General features: G+C 52.2%; 2 protein-coding genes across 4 annotated transcripts in view; both read left to right on the plus strand.

The window, feature by feature from the left end:
- SYMPK (symplekin scaffold protein) overlaps positions 1 to 3,020 on the plus strand; it is a 33,472-nt gene extending 30,452 nt beyond the window's left edge. The window contains exons 23-27 of the mRNA XM_082437173.1: positions 616 to 803; positions 1,551 to 1,727; positions 1,918 to 2,013; positions 2,271 to 2,606; positions 2,776 to 3,020. Coding sequence (XP_082293299.1) covers positions 616 to 803; positions 1,551 to 1,727; positions 1,918 to 2,013; positions 2,271 to 2,606; positions 2,776 to 2,913 — 935 coding nt within the window. The 3' untranslated portion in view covers positions 2,914 to 3,020. The remainder of the gene's footprint in view (positions 1 to 615; positions 804 to 1,550; positions 1,728 to 1,917; positions 2,014 to 2,270; positions 2,607 to 2,775) is intronic.
- Positions 3,021 to 3,126: 106 nt separating this feature from the next.
- RSPH6A (radial spoke head 6 homolog A) lies at positions 3,127 to 18,428 on the plus strand. Of its 3 annotated transcripts, none has more exons than XM_082437175.1 (6): positions 3,127 to 3,996; positions 6,448 to 6,682; positions 12,023 to 12,799; positions 14,154 to 14,298; positions 15,080 to 15,197; positions 18,035 to 18,428. In XM_082437175.1, exons 1-6 carry the CDS (start codon positions 3,323 to 3,325, stop codon positions 18,270 to 18,272), a joined length of 2,187 nt encoding a protein of 728 aa, XP_082293301.1. In that variant the 5' UTR covers positions 3,127 to 3,322; the 3' UTR covers positions 18,273 to 18,428. The 3 variants fall into 3 exon arrangements, with proteins under 3 accessions (XP_082293301.1, XP_082293302.1, XP_082293303.1); XM_082437176.1 differs by having other exon boundaries at positions 16,005 to 18,170; XM_082437177.1 differs by lacking the exon at positions 15,080 to 15,197 and having other exon boundaries at positions 18,035 to 18,263.
- The last annotated feature ends 197 nt before the right edge of the window (positions 18,429 to 18,625 follow it).

The raw sequence follows: 18,625 nt of genomic DNA on the forward strand, positions 1-18,625 counted from the left end.
CTCATCGTATGCCCAGACTTCCTCCTCTCACCCCTCTCTCATTACTCTGTGGACCGTGCCCTCCACATAATCCTGAACCTGGTAACACCGAGCACCAGCGTAAGCCCTTATGCACTGGGTTGAGAGTGGGCAATCTTGACCAGCCTGCTGGTGGAGACCATCTCTTCTGTCTCCTATGGGATTACTTATGGAAGTTAAAGCTGTGTCCCTCTCCAGTAGGGGTGGAGGTGCCATGCTACACCAGTCAAGCCAGAATAGGTCCTCAGGGGTTGGCAACACATCTTTCTCACCTCACCCTTTCTGGGGGTTGTCCCCAAAGAGAGAGGGCCAAAGTCTTCCCACTCTGCCCAGTGGGGCTTCTAGGAGATGGAAGTGTCTTTTCCCTTAGACCCAGCTCCCAGGCTTTCCAAGGACCAGGCCACAGTGTCCCCTTAGAAGGAGACCTTCTGCTGGGTGGGGCAAGTCTTCTGTCTTGCCTGGAGCTTCAGGAAGTCAGGGCTGGGTCTCCCCTCACATGGGCAGATAATGGGGCTGAGGTTCTCTAAGGGGTGGGGCTCCCACTTCCCAGGGGGCAGCTGGGCAAAGGGGACAGGCCCACTCTCCGCCTCCTCGCAGCCACCAACCTGTGCTTTGCGGAGCGGAACGTGTACACATCGGAGGTGCTGGCCGTGGTGATGCAGCAGCTGATGGAGCAGAGTCCCCTGCCCATGCTGCTCATGAGGACCGTCATCCAGTCCCTGACCATGTACCCCCGCCTGGGGGGCTTCGTCATGAACATCCTTTCCCGCCTCATCATGAAGCAGGTAACCCACCCCTGACTACCCCAGTCTCCCAAGCAGGGGACTGCAGCAGGACACACTACAGACAGACTTGAGGCAAAACCCCAGGCTTTTCCAGCCTGCTTGGCCCCTACCCCAAGGGAGCCATGATGCAGAGAATAAGCTCTACCAAGACAGCCAGCTCCTTTGCCCTGCCCTCTGCTGAGACAATACAACCCTTTAGGGGTCACTGAGTCAGACAGGTATAGGGTGGCAAGGTGATGAGTGAGGGCTGTTGGGTGGTAGGAGCAAGCAGAAGGCCTCAGGGGGTGCACGTCCCAGGAGAGGTATGGCCGCCCCTTGCCCCCCACCATTGTGCACCCAGCCAGGATGCATACTAGACCTGAAAGATGGTCCCGTTTTTCAGGAGAAGCTAGAAATTGTTTTTAGAAATATCATGATGAAACAAAAAACAAACCCCATGGACAAGCCTTCAGACTGGATTTAGGCCACAGGTTGCTACTTTGCAACATCTGGCTTAGAGGTTAAGTGCAGATTCAGACAGACCTGGGTTCAGATGTTGGTTCTGCCCCTTGGTACTGTACCTGTGTGACCCTGGACAAGTCCCCACACCCGGGCCTCGTGGGTTTTGCAGGGCTAATGTCGCCCTCTAGAGGCTGCTGTGAGAATGAAATGAGGCGGTGCCATCTTGGCAAGGTCTTTCTCCCAGTTTCTGGGGTGGCTGGCTGCCTGCAGGCCCCCTGATGACTGCTCCCTCCCTGCCTGGTCCAGGTGTGGAAGTATCCCAAGGTGTGGGAGGGCTTCATCAAGTGCTGTCAACGCACCAAGCCCCAGAGCTTCCAGGTCATCCTGCAGCTCCCACCCCAGCAGCTGGGTGCCGTCTTTGACAAGTGCCCGGAGCTCCGGGAGCCCCTGCTGGCCCACGTCCGTTCCTTCACCCCCCACCAGGTACCCCAGGGTGGGGGGTGGGTGGCCCCATGGGTCCAGCCCTGGGGGACTGGGTGGGATGGGCAGAGGGGAGCCCTGCACTGCCATGAAGGTCTGGGCCTCTGGAGGGTCAAGGACACCAAGGATCTGGGTGAGGTGGGGTGTCTGGGTCAGAGCTGTCCGCAACGCCCCCATCCTGCTCTTCCCCTAGCAAGCACACATCCCCAACTCCATCATGACCATCCTGGAGGCCAGCGGCAAGCAAGAGCCAGAGACTAAGGAAGCACCTGCCGGGCCCCTGGAAGAGGTGAGGGCCTGCAGCCCCCTCCCCAAGCCAGAAAGGCCCCGTCCCCTCCTCCTACCCACTCTAGCCATCTCTCTGCTGAGGCTCTACTGAAAGGAACTCGGGGTGGGGAGACAGCTGCCCCTTACTCCCTATGCCCACCCAGTCTGCTGTCTGCCTCAGGATGGTTTCTGTCTTCTTTCCCGCCAACCTCTTGAGAGCAGCCTAGATCCCAGGTCCCACCCGTCCCTGATCTTTTGTGTATCCCTCCGCACCCCCAGGATGACTTAGAGCCCCTGGCCCTGGCGCCGCCCCCTGCCCCCCGCCCCCCTCAAGACCTCATCGGCCTGCGGCTGGCCCAGGAGAAGGCCTTGAAGCGGCAGCTGGAGGAGGAACAGAAGCTGAAGCCTGGGGGAGTGGGAGCCCCCTCCTCGTCCTCCTCGTCGTTGTCCTCTTCCTCGGCCCGGCCAGGCCCTCCCCAGCTGGAGGAAGCCGTTGATTTCCGGGAGGAGGGGCCTGAGTGTGAGACCCCGGCCATCTTCATCAGCATGGACGATGACTCGGGGCTGGCTGAGGCGGCACTGCTGGACTCTAGCCTGGAGGGACCCCTGCCTAAGGTAGGGACGACGACCTCAGAGCGACAGAGGACGAGAGAGATCAGGGGCCTGGGGTTAAGTGTGTGTGCCGAGCGCCCAAGGCGGGAGGGGGCAGAAAGGGTACGGCCTGAAGAAACGTTGGAGGTGGGACCACGCTGTTTTTGACCGCTCCCCATTCTCCTGTCACCAGGAAGCTGCAGCGGGCGGATTGATTTCAAAGGAGGAGCGGAGCCCCCAGACCCTCACCCCTGCCGGTGAAGACACCGTGAAGACTCCCAGCCCCACTGCTGAGGAAGCCGGGGAACCCGAGACCAAGGGGAACAGCTGACGGGGCTTGGTGGGGAAGGGGAGTGGGACTGGGAGCTCAGGGAGGCCTGGGAGGGGCTTGGCCGGCGGTGCTTTGCCTTTAAAAATTAAAAAGATCGCTGGTCTGGGGCAAGGGTGCAGTCTCTTCTCTGCCTCCGTGTCAGCTGTGGAACTGTGCAGAAGCTAGTGGGCGTGCCCAGGAGCTCCTTGGAAAACGGGAAGCCCTTCTGGCGTGCACTTGCGCCTGCGCGGAAACCAGCTCCTTGGCCCCAGCGTCTCCGCGCGCCCTCTCCTGGTAACGGGCCGCCCCCTCCCTCCTTAGAAACCGGCGCCGCTGGCCTAGCGGCTGCCGAATACACACAAGCCAGGCGACTGGTCTGGCCTGCCTATCTGCAAGCCTTCCTCCTAGAAGTCTGCGATCCCTTTGAACTATGGGAGACCTACCACCCGACCCTGAGTCCCCTCCTCAGCCGACCTCCAGCCGTAGGAATTCCCAGGTCTCCGAGCGGCGGCGCAGTCGGGAACACTCTAGGCCCCAGCCCACAGTCCCTGAAGAGGTGCAGCCGGTACCGCTTGACGCTCAGATCCTGCGCAGCAGTCGGGAGATGGTGTCGAACCAGATCAACCGGGGCTGGTCACAAGGGGCCAGTCTGACCCCAAATGAGAACTTTATTTTTCAGGCCGAGGAAGCCCAGCGGGGGGGCATTGAATACCCTTCCCTGAATACGGGCTTTCCCTTAGAGGTACAGCCCCAAACTTACCCGAGTGAAGGCCGGCTCCAGGCCAGCCACAACGCCAGCCTAATGCTGCAGCAGCTACAGCAGGGCAAAGGCAACCTATTCCAGCAACTGGAGTCTGCCTACCAGGAGCCCCGGGCTGACCTCTTGGGCCAGTACACCAGGTACCAGAGAGAAGACCTGCAGTTCAGCCAGGGCACCCAGCATGGGCCCTACCTACGGGATGACCCTGCGCTCCAGTTCTCGCCCTCTGAGCTGGGCTTCATGCCCTTCAATGTGCAGGTGCGTGAGCCAGACCCTCGAGAGCTGGCCGTGCAGAACGCCAAGGCCTACCTGCTGCAGACCAGCGTCAATTGCGACCTCAGCCTGTGAGAATGGGGCCCCGGAGTGGGGAGAGGGAGGGGCCCAGGCAGGGAGAAGCCCCAGGCAAGGCCCTGCCTCAGGCCTGGGGTCTCAGACGAGATTGCTCCTCATTGAGAACCAGCGACCACTCTGGGGGCCTCTAACTCAGCTTAGGAGTCGGGGAATAAATACTAACAATAGCTAGCATTTACTTACCAGACACTGTGCCAGCACTTCACACAGAAACATCTGGTTCTCATGGCTGAGATTAGTACATCTTCTGTTCCTATTTTACAGGAGAGGAAACAGACACAGAGGAATTAGGTCCCATATCCAAAATAACACAGCTAAGATGTGGCAGAGCCAGGATTTCAACACAAGTGATTTGGCTCCTGAGGCCCTTTTATCCACTAAAATTTCCTGCCTGAGGAAGGCACTTGCCAAGGCCACTTAGCTGCAGTCATAACACACCTCTCAGCCCCCTATCACATCCTCATGAAGCTGACACTCTAGTGGGAGAGCAGACAATAAATATAATAAGGTATAAGGTGATGATAAGAGCTAAGGTGAGCAATAAGGCAGAGTAAGGGGGATAGGGAGGGGATATTAAATAGTGTGAGGTCAGGGAAGGCCTCTCTGAGGAAGTGACACTTGATCAGGGACCTGAAGGAGGTAAGGGAGAGCATCTTGCAGGTAATTGGAGGGAGAGTTGTCCAGATACGGAACACAGTGAGCTTCAAGGCTTTGAAGCTTGCCGTGTTTGAGGAACAGCAAGGAGGCTGGTGTGACTGGAACCAAGGGAGGAAGAGAGGAAGTGAGAGAAGAAGAGTTTGAAGTAACAGGTCTTTCTAAAGCACAAAGCTGACTCCCATTCCTCCTATGCTCAGAGCCTGCTGTGGCTCACCAGTGCCCTCAGGAGAAGGTCCAGGCTCCTCATAACAGCCTTCAAGGCCCTGTATGATTCAGCCCCTTCTCCCTCTCCAAACTTCATCTTTAGTCAGCTCCTACCTCAGATCCTAGAATCTAGCCAAAATTAACCTCCAGCTCTTCCCCAATAGTACCCAGCCCTCAGGAGCTTCAAGGTCTCTTATTGTAAAGCCCTGGCCAAAGTCTCACTCCTCTTTACCCTTCCCAATTCAATGATGGCCCTCCACCACACCCAGGACTGCTGCCAAAGGGTTTGCACACTGAAGAGGGCTAGACATACATGTTTTGAAATCAGGCTAACCTGGTTTTAAATCCTGGCTGTGTTACCACTGTGTGACCTCATGATCTCAACTTTTCTAAGCCTCAGTTTCCTCATCTGGAGAGTGGGGGTCGTAATTGTTCCTCAGATGTATGATTGTGGTGAGAATTCAACGTTGCTCTCAAGTGCCCAGCACAGTGCCTGACTCAGGTGAATGGAAGCCATGATGATACTGTTATCACTCCAGCCTCCTTTCCTGCCACAACCCCTCTTCCTCACTCTACTCCAGACCTCCTCAGTGTTCCTCCAACATGCCAGGCACACCCTCACCTGAAGGCCTTTGCGCTCCATTCTCAATCATATCATCTGCAAACCATGACAGTTTTGCTTCTTCCTTTCTAACTCTTTTACCTTTTCTTTTTCATGTTGGATTGCATTGGCTGGGACCTCCAGTGCAGTATTATATAGAAGTGGTGAAAGAAGGCATCTTCATTTCCAATCTCATGGGAGAAATATTCAGTCTTTTACCATTACGTTTGGTGTGTGCTGCAGGTTACTTGTGGCTCCCCTTTATAAGATTATAAAACATTACATTCTATTCCTAGTTTGCTAGGTTTTTAAAAATCATGAATGGGTGTTGAATGTTATCAGTTTCTCTGCACCTATTGAGGTGATCTTACATATCTCCTTTAACATGTTAATGTGCTGAATTATTTTTTTTCCTCTTTTTCTAATATCAGTTCAGTCTTGCATTCCTGTTATTAGCCAAATTAAATCACGGTGTGTCATTCTTTTGAGAATGCTGGATGCCACTTGCTAATATTTTGCTTAGGATTTCAGCATCGATATTTCTAAATGAGAATGACATGGAATTTCCCTTTCTCCTAGTTTCCTTGAGTTTTGGTATCAAGATTATGTTAGACTCATAAAATGTCTCAGGGCCTATGCATATGCTGTTCCTTCTGACTGAAATACTCTTCCTTCCAGTATTCGCATAGTATGCCCCCTCCCTGGCCTCCCTATTTAAAATTGTAAACCATCTCCTATCCCTGGCATTCCCAGTCCCCATTCCCTGCTTTGTCTCCGTATAAATTACCACCCCCAACACACTATATATTTTGCACATTTGGTTAATATGTCTCCATCACCAGACCATCAGCTCCTCCAGGGCAGGGAGCTTTTCTCTTCCCTGTGTCCCCAGAGCCAGGCACAGGGCCAGAAACACAGCAGCAAGCTCAGTAAGCTGAGTGAGCGATGTCCCCCACCTCCCATTCCCCTCTCCTGGAGGCAGGTATGAGCACCTGGTGAACCTGCTGACCAAGATCCTAAACCAGCGGCCCGAGGACCCCTTGTTCCTCCTGGAGTCGCTGAACCGCACCACTCAGTGGGAGTGGTTCCACCCCAAGTTGGACACGCTTCGAGACGACCCGGAGATGCAGACCACCTATGAGATGGCCGAGAGGCACAAGGCGCTGTTCAGCCAGAGCGCCGGCGGCGAGGGCGAACAGGAGATAGAGGAGGAGGTGGTGAGTGAAGCGGTGGGGAGGGGCGCGCTGCGGAAGAGCGGTGGTGGCCCGGGTTTAGGCACAGCTCCTGCTAATGCCTGGAGGGGAGGGAGCGCACAGCACCACCCAGAAACACATGTGATTTCAGTCCAGAGTGTGGGTCGGGGACCAGGTCACAGAGGTCCTTGAACGCCAGGCTAAGGGGCTTGGGCTTTCTCCTGAGACCACTGGGGCGCCATGGGAGGGTTTGAAGCAGAGGAAAGGTTGGCCAGCTCTGCATTGTAGAAAGCTGACCCCAGCACCACATGGAGGTGGAGGCTGATTTCTCCTACCATCCCTTACTCCTTTCTGCAAATAACTGCTCTGTGGACGTTTTCTGTGAAACCCACTGACTCCTGGAGTCTCTCAACACTGAATTTGCCTCCTATCCCCCGGACTCAGTTTCCCCTTTTGCAAGTTGAGACCCGCTGAGAACTCTTCCACCCATGATTGATTAACATTCTACTATCCTCAGAATATCTAATTCCACGATTCTGTTTCCAGCATTGGACGACGGCTTAAAATTTGGCTGAAATGTTCTTTCACTCATTTAAGAAACATTTGTTGAGAACTCTTTATCATAATTCTGACACCTCCTAGGCGCCCGCCCCCCCCCCCCCCCAGCTAAGAGCTTTAGGAGTGTGGGCTCGTTTCCTCCCTGAAACAACCTTGTAAGGCAAGTGCCATTTATTATTCCTATTTGTGGAGGAAGGACTTAGAGGGCTCGAAACTAGAAAAGACAGAACTAGGAAGGAAGGACCATGTCCTCCAAAGCCCGGGCTATCACCTCTGCCATCTCTGCTGATGCTGTTGGTCTGTGCTCACGTTTTATGCTTCTGAAATTCTAGGATTCTGGAGACAGTGGGGTGGGATGGTGAGAGAACTGGAAACGACAATCTGACCAAGGAATGAGCCCTTGGGTGAGCAGAGCGCAGGTCGGAATCCAAGTCTTAGACATGAGGAACAGTCTTACCTGAGAATATGGTTTTAAATTTCAGATCAGCAGTCTCTCCTTGGGAGGCCGCACCCCCTTAGAACTGCACCCTTCCTCCCCCACACCTCCAGGTCGCACCCTTACCTAACGCAAGTCCCTGTCGGCCCCGCCTCCTTAGAACGCTGTGCCTCTAGAGGCTCCACCCGCTTAGAATTCCACAGCCCTGAGGCTCCGCCCCCTTAAAAATTCAATCCTGAGGGAGGCCCCGCCCTCTTCAAAAGCTTGGTCCCTAGAGGTCCCACCCCTTTAGAACTTGGAGCTGGAGGTTTTTTGGTTTTGGTTTTGGTTTTGGTTTCGTTTTTTTTTTTTTGGTTCTTTTTTTTGAGCTGGAGTTTTTAATCTGAGGAGGTCTGTAGAAGGGCAAAATTGTGGGCGTTTGTGGCCTGTGCATGTTTCTAGGAAGAGACTCAAATCCATGATTCAGCATTTTGTATTTGTTTTTCTGTCTGAGGGGAGGAAGGGCTCTCATTTCTCTCATTTTCTATTTCTTCCAAATGCAAAGAATTTCTGTTTCTTCCATGATCCCCAACAGCATTTATGGAAAAATCCATCCTTTCTCCTGCTTTGAAAATGCCACCTCTACCATTTATTTACACCGGTACGGACTCCAGTCTGTTTCTGGAGTCTCTATTTTGTGCCTTGCTCTGTAGATGGCTTTCTGCTCTGGGACTCTCCTGCTTGTTGTGTACAACCGCTGCATAGCAGGTTTGGCTGTTTGGTAGCATAAGGCTCCGCATCACTGCACCTCTGTTTTGAAAAGTTCCTGACTATCCTCACATTTATAGTTTTAAACTAACTTTAGTATTATTCTTGTACTTGTTTGACAACACAGATCACTTTAAGACAGGAGATAGTTGTCGCAGAAATGAAGACAAGTGGCTTAGAGAGATAGTTTTTCTCACACCTAATAGGTGCAAGCAGTCTAGGGCTGGTAAGGTGGCTCCCTAGTGAAGGGGCACTGAGGGCTTTCTTCCCTCATCCCTCCCCTCCACTCCACCCAAACCAAGAAAGCCGTTTTCTGCATCACAGAAGCCTGGGTATAAATCCTATTTCTGGGGAATTCCCTGGCAGTCCAGTGGTTAAGACTCCGTTTCCACTGCAGGGGGCTCAGGTTAGATCCCTGGTCAGGGAACTAAGATCCCACATGCCACGCGGCATGACCAGAACATAAGAAAAATAAATAAATTAAATCCTATCTCTGGCCAAGGCAGTCAGTAAGGCTTACTTTGGGCTACAAGTGCTTGATTAAAATGGCGCAAGCAGTTCAGCAAAACATTTCATTACTTCACTTTGCCAAGAGTGAGTAGAGTTGGGGCAGTGTCTCTGTGAGATCGTGAAGACTCCCAGCTCTTTCCTCCCCTCTGTTCTGCCTTCATCACGTTGATGTTTGGTCCTTGAGTTTGTCATTTTGTTTGAAAAATGACTGCTACAGCCTCGGACATCATATCTCCACACCAGTGCCCCCAAAAGAGAGGGGACGCTCTTCACCGTATGTCTCCCCCTTTTTTCCCTTTCCTTTCTTTCTTCCTTCCTTCCTTCCTTTCTTTCTTTCTTTCTTTCTTTCTTTCTTTCTTTCTTTCTTTCTTTCTTTCTTTCTTTCTTTCTTTCTTTTCTTTCTTTTTTTTGGCTGAGCCATGTGGCTTGTGGGATTGTGGGATATTAGTTCCCCGATCAGGGATTGAGCCCAGGCCACAGCAGTGGAAGTGCTGAGTCCTAACCACTGGACTACCAGGGAATTCCCTCCCCCTTTATTTTTTTAAACAAGGGGAGCAAGGGAATTCCCTGGCGGTCCAGTGGTTAAGACTCTGCCCTTTCACTGCTGAAGGTACAGGTTCAATCCCTGGTTGGGGAACTAAGATCCCTCAAGCCATGCAGTGTGGCCCCCCAAATAAATAAATAAATACATCCATCAATCAATCAATCAATCAATCAGGGGAGCAAAAGTTTCCCAGGGGCCCCTCAGAAAACTCTGCTTGCGTCTTATTGGCCAGATTGGGTCACATAACCATCCCTTGACTGCAAGGGGCGCTGGGAAGGCGACTGTGGAGAAGGCAAGCAGTGGAGAAGGGGGTTGAGGATGGTGCCATCTGCCGTCGAACCCAAGGGCAGGAATGTAGCTGGGCCCCAGGCCAAGCTGGTATTCAGGGATCTCAGTGCCCATATCTCACCTCTGCTCCTCTCTCTCCCCTACCTCCTCACACGGCAGCATACAGCTGCCCCACAGTTCCTGAATTTTTTTTTTTTTTTAATTCATCTAGTTGCCACTAGGAAATCTTTTCTCCCAGATCATAGATAGGACCTTCCTGGAAACTGGGAGAAAGAAAGAGGAAGGAAGATTCTGACCACAGTTAATAGAGGAATTAAGGAGTAGGGACTAAGAATATGACCTCTGGAGCCAGACCAACCTGGGTTTAAACCCAGCCATCCCAAAGAAGTAATTTCTAGGCAGCGAATCGCCAGATGTACTTTCTCTCCACCCAGTTACAATTGCAGAGGTAGAGAAGGAGAGCCTAATCTGCCATTTTTGAGCAGTTGTCCTCACTTGCTCTAATCAGCAGTGGCCAGAAGGCAGGGTGATATCATTTAATCACGGTTGGTGAGGCCACTCCATTGCCAAGTGGGTGGAAGACATTACCAGAAAGAGGGTGATGGCCATTGGCTCATGGGCCAGGCACACACCCCAAAGAGAGTTCTCTATGCTCATTCCCTTATCTTCCCTGCTGGCAGCACAGTGAGTCTTGGGATTAAGTTTTGACCCTGTCCCCGAGTTGCTGGTGTCAATATCAATTAGGTAGACAAGCCTTATTTATTTATTTGGTTGTGTGGGGTCTTAGTTGTGGCAGGCAGGCTCCTTAGTTGCAGCTCCAGGAATCCTTAGTTGCAGCTCACCGGCTCCTTTAGTTGTGGCATGTGGGCTCCTTAGTTGTGGCATGTGAACCCTTGGTCGTGGCATGCATGTGGGATCTAGTTCCCTGACCAGGGATCAAACCCAGGCCCCCTTCATTGGGAGCGTGGAGTCTTATCCACTGTGCCACCAGGAAAGTCCCCTAGGCAGACAAGCTTTTGCACTGTGTTTAAGATTGAGAGCAGGGAATTCCCTGGTGGTCCAGTGGTTAGGACTTCACACTTCCACTGCAGGGGGAGTGGGTTCAATCCCTGGTCAGGGACCTAAGATCCCACAAGCTGGACTGCATGGCAAAAAGAAAAAAAAAAGATTGAGGGCAACTGCCAGAATCACTTTCAAAATAACAATTCTCCTCCTATAGAGTATGAGTCAGGGTGTGCCGTTTCAAGCTGAGATAACAAAGAGCCTGGGCTTCCCTGGTGGTGCAGTTGTTAAGAATCTGCCTGCCAATGCAGGGGACACGGGTTTGAACCCTGGTCTGGGAAGATCCCACATCCCGTGAAGCAACTAAGCCCGTGTGCCACGGCTACTGAGCCTGCACTCTAGAGCCCGCAAGCCACAGCTACTGAAGCCCATGATCCGCAACAAGAGAAGCCACCGCAATGAGAAGCCACCGCAATGAGAAGCCCACGCACCACAAGGAAAAGTAGCCCCTGCTCGCTGCAACCAGAGAAAAGCCCGCATGCAGCAACGAAGACCCAATGCAGCCAAAAAATAAGATAAAATAAACATTTAAAAAACAAACAAACAAACAGCCAAACAATCTCAGTGACTTAACACCACACAGTTTATTTCTCACTCACACTACCTGCCCATCCAGGCTCGGCAAGGGGGCTTGGCTTATCAGACACTTGAGCTGGAGGGTGATGGAAGTGCCACTGTAACACAGGCTTCCACAGTTGCAGAGCAGGAAAAAGAAGGCAGAGCAAAACCCACATCGTTTCTTACAGCTCCTGCCTGGGTATGACCCGTGTCCCTTTCACTGCCATTTCAAGTGGTCAGAACAAGTGACAGGGCCACTCCTGAATGCAGTGGGGTGGGGGTGGGAACGTATAATCCTCCCGTGGACAGGGACTTCAGGCACTTGTGAACAACGGAGCAGCCTGGCAGGCATGGGAAGAGGATGCAATAATTGTTCCTTTTAACACTGTGTTGTTCACAAACGGAGCTTGTAAGAAAATGGGAATGCAGTATATACCTTTAGGAAAAGCCTCAGTATGCTCGTCCCCCAATCTTTTACATCAACTGCACGATTTAGGCATCATCGTTCCTTGGCACACTTACCCCTGCATCTCAGTGGCCAGAAACGGTGGCATGAGCAGCTGGGTTACAGAGTCGTTTCACTCTGTAGACTCTAGAAAAGTCAGGCTGGGGAGCAGCGCTTCAGCCTGGTTCCCTCTGCCTTCCGCCCCACCCTCTGCAGGCGGAGACGGCCGTGCCCAACATCATGGAGAAGGCCTTCTACTTCGAACAGGCCGGCGTGGGCCTGAGCTCAGACGAGAGTTTCCGCATCTTCCTGGCCCTGAAGCAGCTAGTGGAGCAGCGGCCCATCCACACCTGCCGCTTCTGGGGCAAGATCCTGGGGCTCCGTCGCAGCTACCTGGTGGCTGAGGTGGAATTCCGGGAGGGTGAGGAGGAGGTGGAGGAGGAGGAGGAGGTGGAGGAGGTGATGGAGGGCGGCGAGGTCATGGAGGCGCACGGCGATGAGGAGGGCGAGGAGGGCGAGGAGGACGAGGAGAAGGTCACCGACGTCATCCCCAAGCCCACGTGGAAGCCGCCGCCCGTCGTCCCCAAGGAAGAGAGCCGAAACGGCGTCAACAAGTACCTGTATTTCGTGTGCAACGAGCCGGGCCGGCCGTGGGTGAGGCTGCCCCACGTCACGCCGATCCAGATCGTGCAGGCCCGCAAGATCAAGAAGTTCTTCACTGGCTTCCTGGATGCGCCGGTCATCAGCTACCCGCCCTTCCCGGGCAACGAGGCCAACTACCTCCGGGCCCAGATCGCCCGCATCTCGGCCGCCACACACATCAGCCCCCTCGGCTTCTACCAGTTCGGCGAGGAGGAGGGCGACGAGGAGGAGGAGGGCGGTGCCGGGCGCGACTCTTACGAGGAGAACCCCGACTTCGAGGGCATCCCGGTCCTCGAGCTGGTGGACTCCATGGCCAACTGGGTGCATCATACGCAGCACATCCTGCCACAGGTGAGGGCCGGACTCCAGCCTCCCCGCGGGTCGTAGCACCAGGTGTGACTCCAAAATAAGACAGCAAGCACCTGCCCGGCAGCTAGGCATCGTGCTCAGTGATATTCATTCATCCATTCCTTCATTCATTCAACAGATACTGGTTGACAGTCCCCGGTCAGAAACATTTGGGGCCAGATGCACCTTGGAATTCTGAATTTTTCAGATTTTAAAAAGGTGACAGGAATTCCCTGGTGGTCCAGTGGTTAGGACTCAGTGCTTTCACTTCCAGGGGTGGGGGTGGGGGGCCTGGGTTTGATCCCTGGTCGGGGAACTGAGATCCCACAAGACTCCTGGTGCGGCCAAAAAAACAGTACTTAACAAAAATAAGAGTACTTTAAAAAAATAAATAAAAATAAAGGTGACACACACACTAAAAAAGTGACACAGTGCACATACTATATATTATGCAACATCTCAAGCAGGGGCTGGGGCTGCAGCCTGTATTCAAAGGCATCATTATTTCTGCAGCAAAACTGAAGAGCTTCTGATCACTCAGGTCAGGGTTTCTGCCAGATGACTTATGAAAAATCTTTTGGTTTTCAAAGCTTTTCAGATTTTGGAATTGTGGATAAGGGATGGTGGACCTGCATTTATTGAATGCCTAGTGTGTCTGAACTTTACATACATTTATTCATTCACTCAAGGCAGCACCTGCTGTGTGCTAGGAACTTTTTATTCATTCATTTATTCAATAAACATTGATTGACTCCACAATGTTTTATTGAATCCAAATAACTGCTTCTGAGATTGGTACAATGGTCATTCGCATTTCATAGTTGCTGAAACTGAAGTCTGCTACATGCTCTGCACTTAGGTTCACTCATTCATTCAACAAACATTTATTGCTCTTCAGTACCTCCTGCAACCCAGCAACAATCCAATGAGAGAGGCACCCATGACACCCCCATTTCGCAGATGAGCAAACAGAGGATCATATGGGCTGCCAAATGTCAACTCCACAAGGGCAGACATGGGGGGGTTTCTTTTCTCAAGGACACATATCCAGCACCGAGAGCAGTGCCTGTATATGGTAGGTGCTCCTTAAATATACAGTAAATGAATGGATGAATGGATGAACAGATGGAGGCCACAGAGCCTGAGAGAGGCAGGAGTCCGCATCTCACTGCTGCAGCTCTCAGCCCATTCTCCCCTCACCTCCTACCTGTGCCACTAACCTTGTCCTTCTACCCACTTCTGGGTCCCTGAGAACAGGACCCGTCCCCAGTACACTGCCTGGTCCTTCACCTCCTCCCAGAGTACAGGCCGGGCTCTGTGCCCTGGGGGTACCACCTGACCTCCTCCCCACCTCCAGGGCCGCTGCACTTGGGTGAACCCTTTGCAGAAGACGGAGGAAGAGGAGGAGCTGGGGGAGGAGGAAGAGAAGGCAGATGAGGGGATAGAGGAGGTGGAGCAGGAGGTCGGGCCCCCGCTGCTGACGCCACTCTCAGAAGATGCAGGTAACAGCCCTCCCTTCACACACAGCTCTGGGGGAGACTGGGAGAAAGGGAGGGGCAGCGAGACTGGTGGCGGGGGGCACCTCTGTGAGCTTTGGTTGTGTTCTCATCTATAAAGTGGGCATCCCATGGGGTTATAGGAATGTGTCCATCTTGTGAACCTTGTCTGGCACATGGCAATGGTCCAGATGGTGAGATATGGTCTTTCGAGTCCCATATGGGTTTGGGGAGGGGGAGAGATAGCTAGGGAGGCCTCCCCAGAGGAAGCAGGACTTGAGCTGGATTTTGGAAGACTGGACAAGAATTTCCTGAGGTGGGGATCTCAGGGATCTGAAGGAAGAAAGGAGAGGCTGAGAGTGGGCAAGCGAACAGAGTCTGGATGTGGACCCCGATTTCCGTGAGCCTGGAGCCTGTGCCCTGTCCTCTGATCCCTGGTCCAAACTGATGGCCAACCTCGAAGGAGAATCACAGTAGCTCCCCTGTCCCCTGAGCCTCAGGGCTCACTGCCACCCTGCAAAGGAGGTGAGATAAGTGTCTCCTTTCCCGGGTGCGATCACTGAGGCTCAGACAGGCGAAGTGACTTCTTAGGGCCACACAGCGAGAGAGTGGTCAGAGCCAGGGTTCAAACACTGAAGCCAATGCTGTCAGCCCCACATGCCCTTCCTTGTCCTCCCTCTTTGCTCCCTCTCTTCCTCCTCTCTACCTTCCCTCCAGGGGGCTGTGCGGGGCAGGGGGAGCTGCAGCCTAGCCTCTGACCTCCCTGCTGCTCTCTGCTCCCCCACAGAAATCATGCACATGTCACCCTGGACCGCCCGCCTGTCCTGCAGCCTCAGCCCGCAGTACTCCGTGGCTGTCGTGTGCTCCAATCTCTGGCCAGGGGCCTATGCCTACGCCAGTGGCAAGTAGGTCTTCTCCTAGTGCCTCCCAGCAGAGGGCGCCGCTACAACTTCATCAGAGCCAGGCCGGGTGGGGCAACTCACCAGGGTGGGCAGAGATTGGGACAGCTCCCTTCAGGAAGCCCCCAGGGGCTAACCTCCTCACTCAGCTCCCAGGGGTCCCACTAGGGCTAAAACGAGAAATCCCATACCGAGTGTGTGAGCCCCTGGGATGAAACAATGGAAGGTCAGGAAGGGGAAGGAACTAACTCAGGGATCGCACTGCCTGTGCAGTATTCAAACCTGGATACCTTGGCCCCTTGGCCCAGGCTTTCCTGCTGTCTGAGGCATGGAGCCAGACAGGACTCAGATGTCCCCTTTGGGGTGGCCTTGATGGGCAGAGTCTCATCTCTGGGGAAGCTAACTCCTTCCCTGGGCCTCCTCCACAGTTCTTCCAATCTGAAGGATCTTCTCTCTAAGGGCACAAATCTTCCCCACCAGGATCCCCCACCAGCTGTTCCCAAAAGATTGGCAGGTGGAAGTCACTCCCACATCCTCCCACCTCGGCTACACACTCGAGACAAGTCCCTCAGCCTCTCACCGGGCACATCCCAGCTTTTCTGCTCAGCCACTAGAGAGCGCAGCCTGCAGTCACGGGGCATGCACTTACGGGCTCTGTCCACCAGATGGCACGACGGTTGTTCAAAGCTTTTCCTTTTCCGTATCAGTGAACAGCCTGTGCTGTATTCGATACTATGCTTCACAGTCAAGGTGGGATTTTACATCTTCTTGATAATTTAACCACATTCTTGACAATTTCTTTTTCGCCTCCAGAAGCATGCAAGAGGTATGCTTGCTTTTGCCAGCGCCCTTCTTCTGGCCACACCCTAACTTGCCAGCATCCCTCTGAAAGCAAAGGATCCAAACTTGGAGCTCCACTCACCCACCCATCCTCCAACCCCCACTTACCCAACCACCCATCCACCCTCCCATCCACCACCCAACCATGCATCCATCTCGCCACTTTTTTTCTTTATAAAAGATTCTTGAATGTCACCGTTTACCAGCTGTACGCTGGGCCCCAAGTACTTTGTTGAAAAAGCAGATATGGATCCTACTCTGGGAGCAGGCAGAGGAAGCACAGGTGTTAGATGTACATCAAGCCTCACCCTCACTCACCCCCTTACCCCCATGAAATATCCTGTTACAAACTAAGAGAAGTACCACTGGGGAGAGTGGAGGGACCAATGGCAGCTCATACCTGTCATGTCTTGAGGGGATCAAGGAAGGATTCCTGGGAAAAGCAGCCTTGATCGGAAATCTTTGGGGGAAAAAAAGAAGTAACTAGGGGAAAAGCAGGCAGAAGGACATTCTAGACCAGAGCTTCCCAAACTGTGAATGGGTAGGACTCACCAGGGGCTCTGGTTAAACCTCAGGTTCTGGTTGCCTGGGTCTGGGTTGGAGCACAAGACTCTGCCTTCCTAGGAAGCACAACCTCCTGGGTGAGGCTGCTGGTTCCTGGACCCCAGGAACCAGGGCTGGCAGAGGTCAGGGGCTTCCAAGGAAGCAGTGTATTTGAAGGCTCCGAGGAAGACCCAGAGGAAAATGATTCTCGAGGGAAAAACAAGGCTATGAAAATAAGGTCAAATCCAAACTGCTCCCCGTGGCAAACTCTCTGCCTCTCTCCCTGTCTCTTAGTCCGCTCCCTTTCCCCCCATCTACTCCTCTTTCCTTCTCCCATTAAAATTCTGGGGAGAGGTGAATTGGTGGGCCTGGGATGCAACCAATTATGCCCTTGTTTATTATCAGTCCCCTCTCTCTAGAATGTAGGCACCACAGCAGGAGTTCTTGTCTAATTTGTTCACTGCTAGGTTCGCATATCTAGACCAGTGCTGGTCAATATAAACAAAATATGAGCCACATATGTCATTTTAAATCTTCTTGCAGCCACATTCAAGAAATTTAAAAAATAAACAGGCAAAATTCATTTTAATAATGTATTTAACCCCAAATATCCTAAACATTCTCATTACAACATGAAATCAATAATGTAAAAATTATTAACGAGCTAGTTTACACTCTTTTTTTCATACTAAGTCTTCAGAATCTGGGGTGGTTTACACTCACAGTACCTCTCAATTTGGGTACTAAATTTTCATCAGAAATACTTGACCTGTATTCAGATTTCACAACACCTACAGTTGAAAAAGTAGATTCGTGTACCCAGGTTGTCCCAGACATACTTAGATGTCTTCCAATAAATGAAGTATCAGTTTTATTGTTTAAATTTAATTAAAATTAATTAAAATTAAATAAAATCCACTCCAACAACAGTAGAACACACATTCTTTTCAAGTGCATATGGAACATTCCCCAAGATAGACCAAATGCTAAGCCATAAAACAAGTCTCAATAAATTTAAAAGGATTGATCATATAAAATTTCTTCTCTTACCACACTGGAATGAAATTAGAAATCAGTAAAAGAAGGAAATGTGGGAAATTCACAGGTATGTAGAAATTAAACCACAGAGTCCTAAATAATCAATGGGTCAAAGAAGAATCCACAAGTGAAATTTGAAAATTAAATAAAACTAGAAATTCAGTTCTTCGGTCTCACCACATTTCAGGTGCTCAACAGCTACATGTGCTGTTAGACAGTGCAACTCTAGACATGACCTGGCACTTAGTAGGTGCTAAGTGAATACTGAAAGAACAAATGAACAGAGAAACCTGGTGGGCACATTCCACTCTACCACACATAACTTTGCAGGCATGCCATGCCTAGGCTGGGTCCCACCTTTAACAAAAGTCCAGGCCGGGGTCTTTGAGGGAGGATTTCCCAGCATCTCTCTGCCCCTCCAGGAAGTTTGAGAACATCTACATCGGCTGGGGCCACAAGTACAGTCCTGAGAATTTCAACCCGTCCCTGCCAGCCCCTGTTCAGCAAGAGTACCCCAGCAGCCTGGAGATCATGGAGATGAGCGACCCCACGGTGGAGGAGGAGCAGGCCCTCAAGGCTGCCCAGGAGCAGGCCCTGGCAGCCGCGGAGGAAGAGGAAGAGGATGAGGAGGAAGATGAAGATGAGGACCAGGATGACTGAGGCCCCGTAGTCCCCTTCCTCAAGCAGGTAGAGAGCAGCCTTTCCCTTATACATAGTTTTAGCTTGTTGTTTTTCACTGTTGGTTTGCTTTCTGCCCCTAGAGAGAAGGGGTAGAAGAGGAAGGCAGCTGCTCTAAATAAAATGTCCTCAGGGCATTCCAGCAGAGTCACTCATTCATTTGTTCACCACATTTGTTGACATGGCCTCCAAGTCAGGACGGTGGCACTTTGCTAGGAACACAGACATTGCCCGGCATAGTCTCTCCCATCTGTTCATTTACTCATTCATCTGGCCATCAAACAACTATTGAAGTTCCCCGGGTCAACCCAGCCCTGTGCTGGGAACACAGCGTC

The sequence above is a fragment of the Balaenoptera physalus genome (assembly GCF_965194825.1).
Source record: "Balaenoptera physalus genome assembly, chromosome: 19".
Lineage (NCBI taxonomy): Eukaryota > Metazoa > Chordata > Mammalia > Artiodactyla > Balaenopteridae > Balaenoptera > Balaenoptera physalus.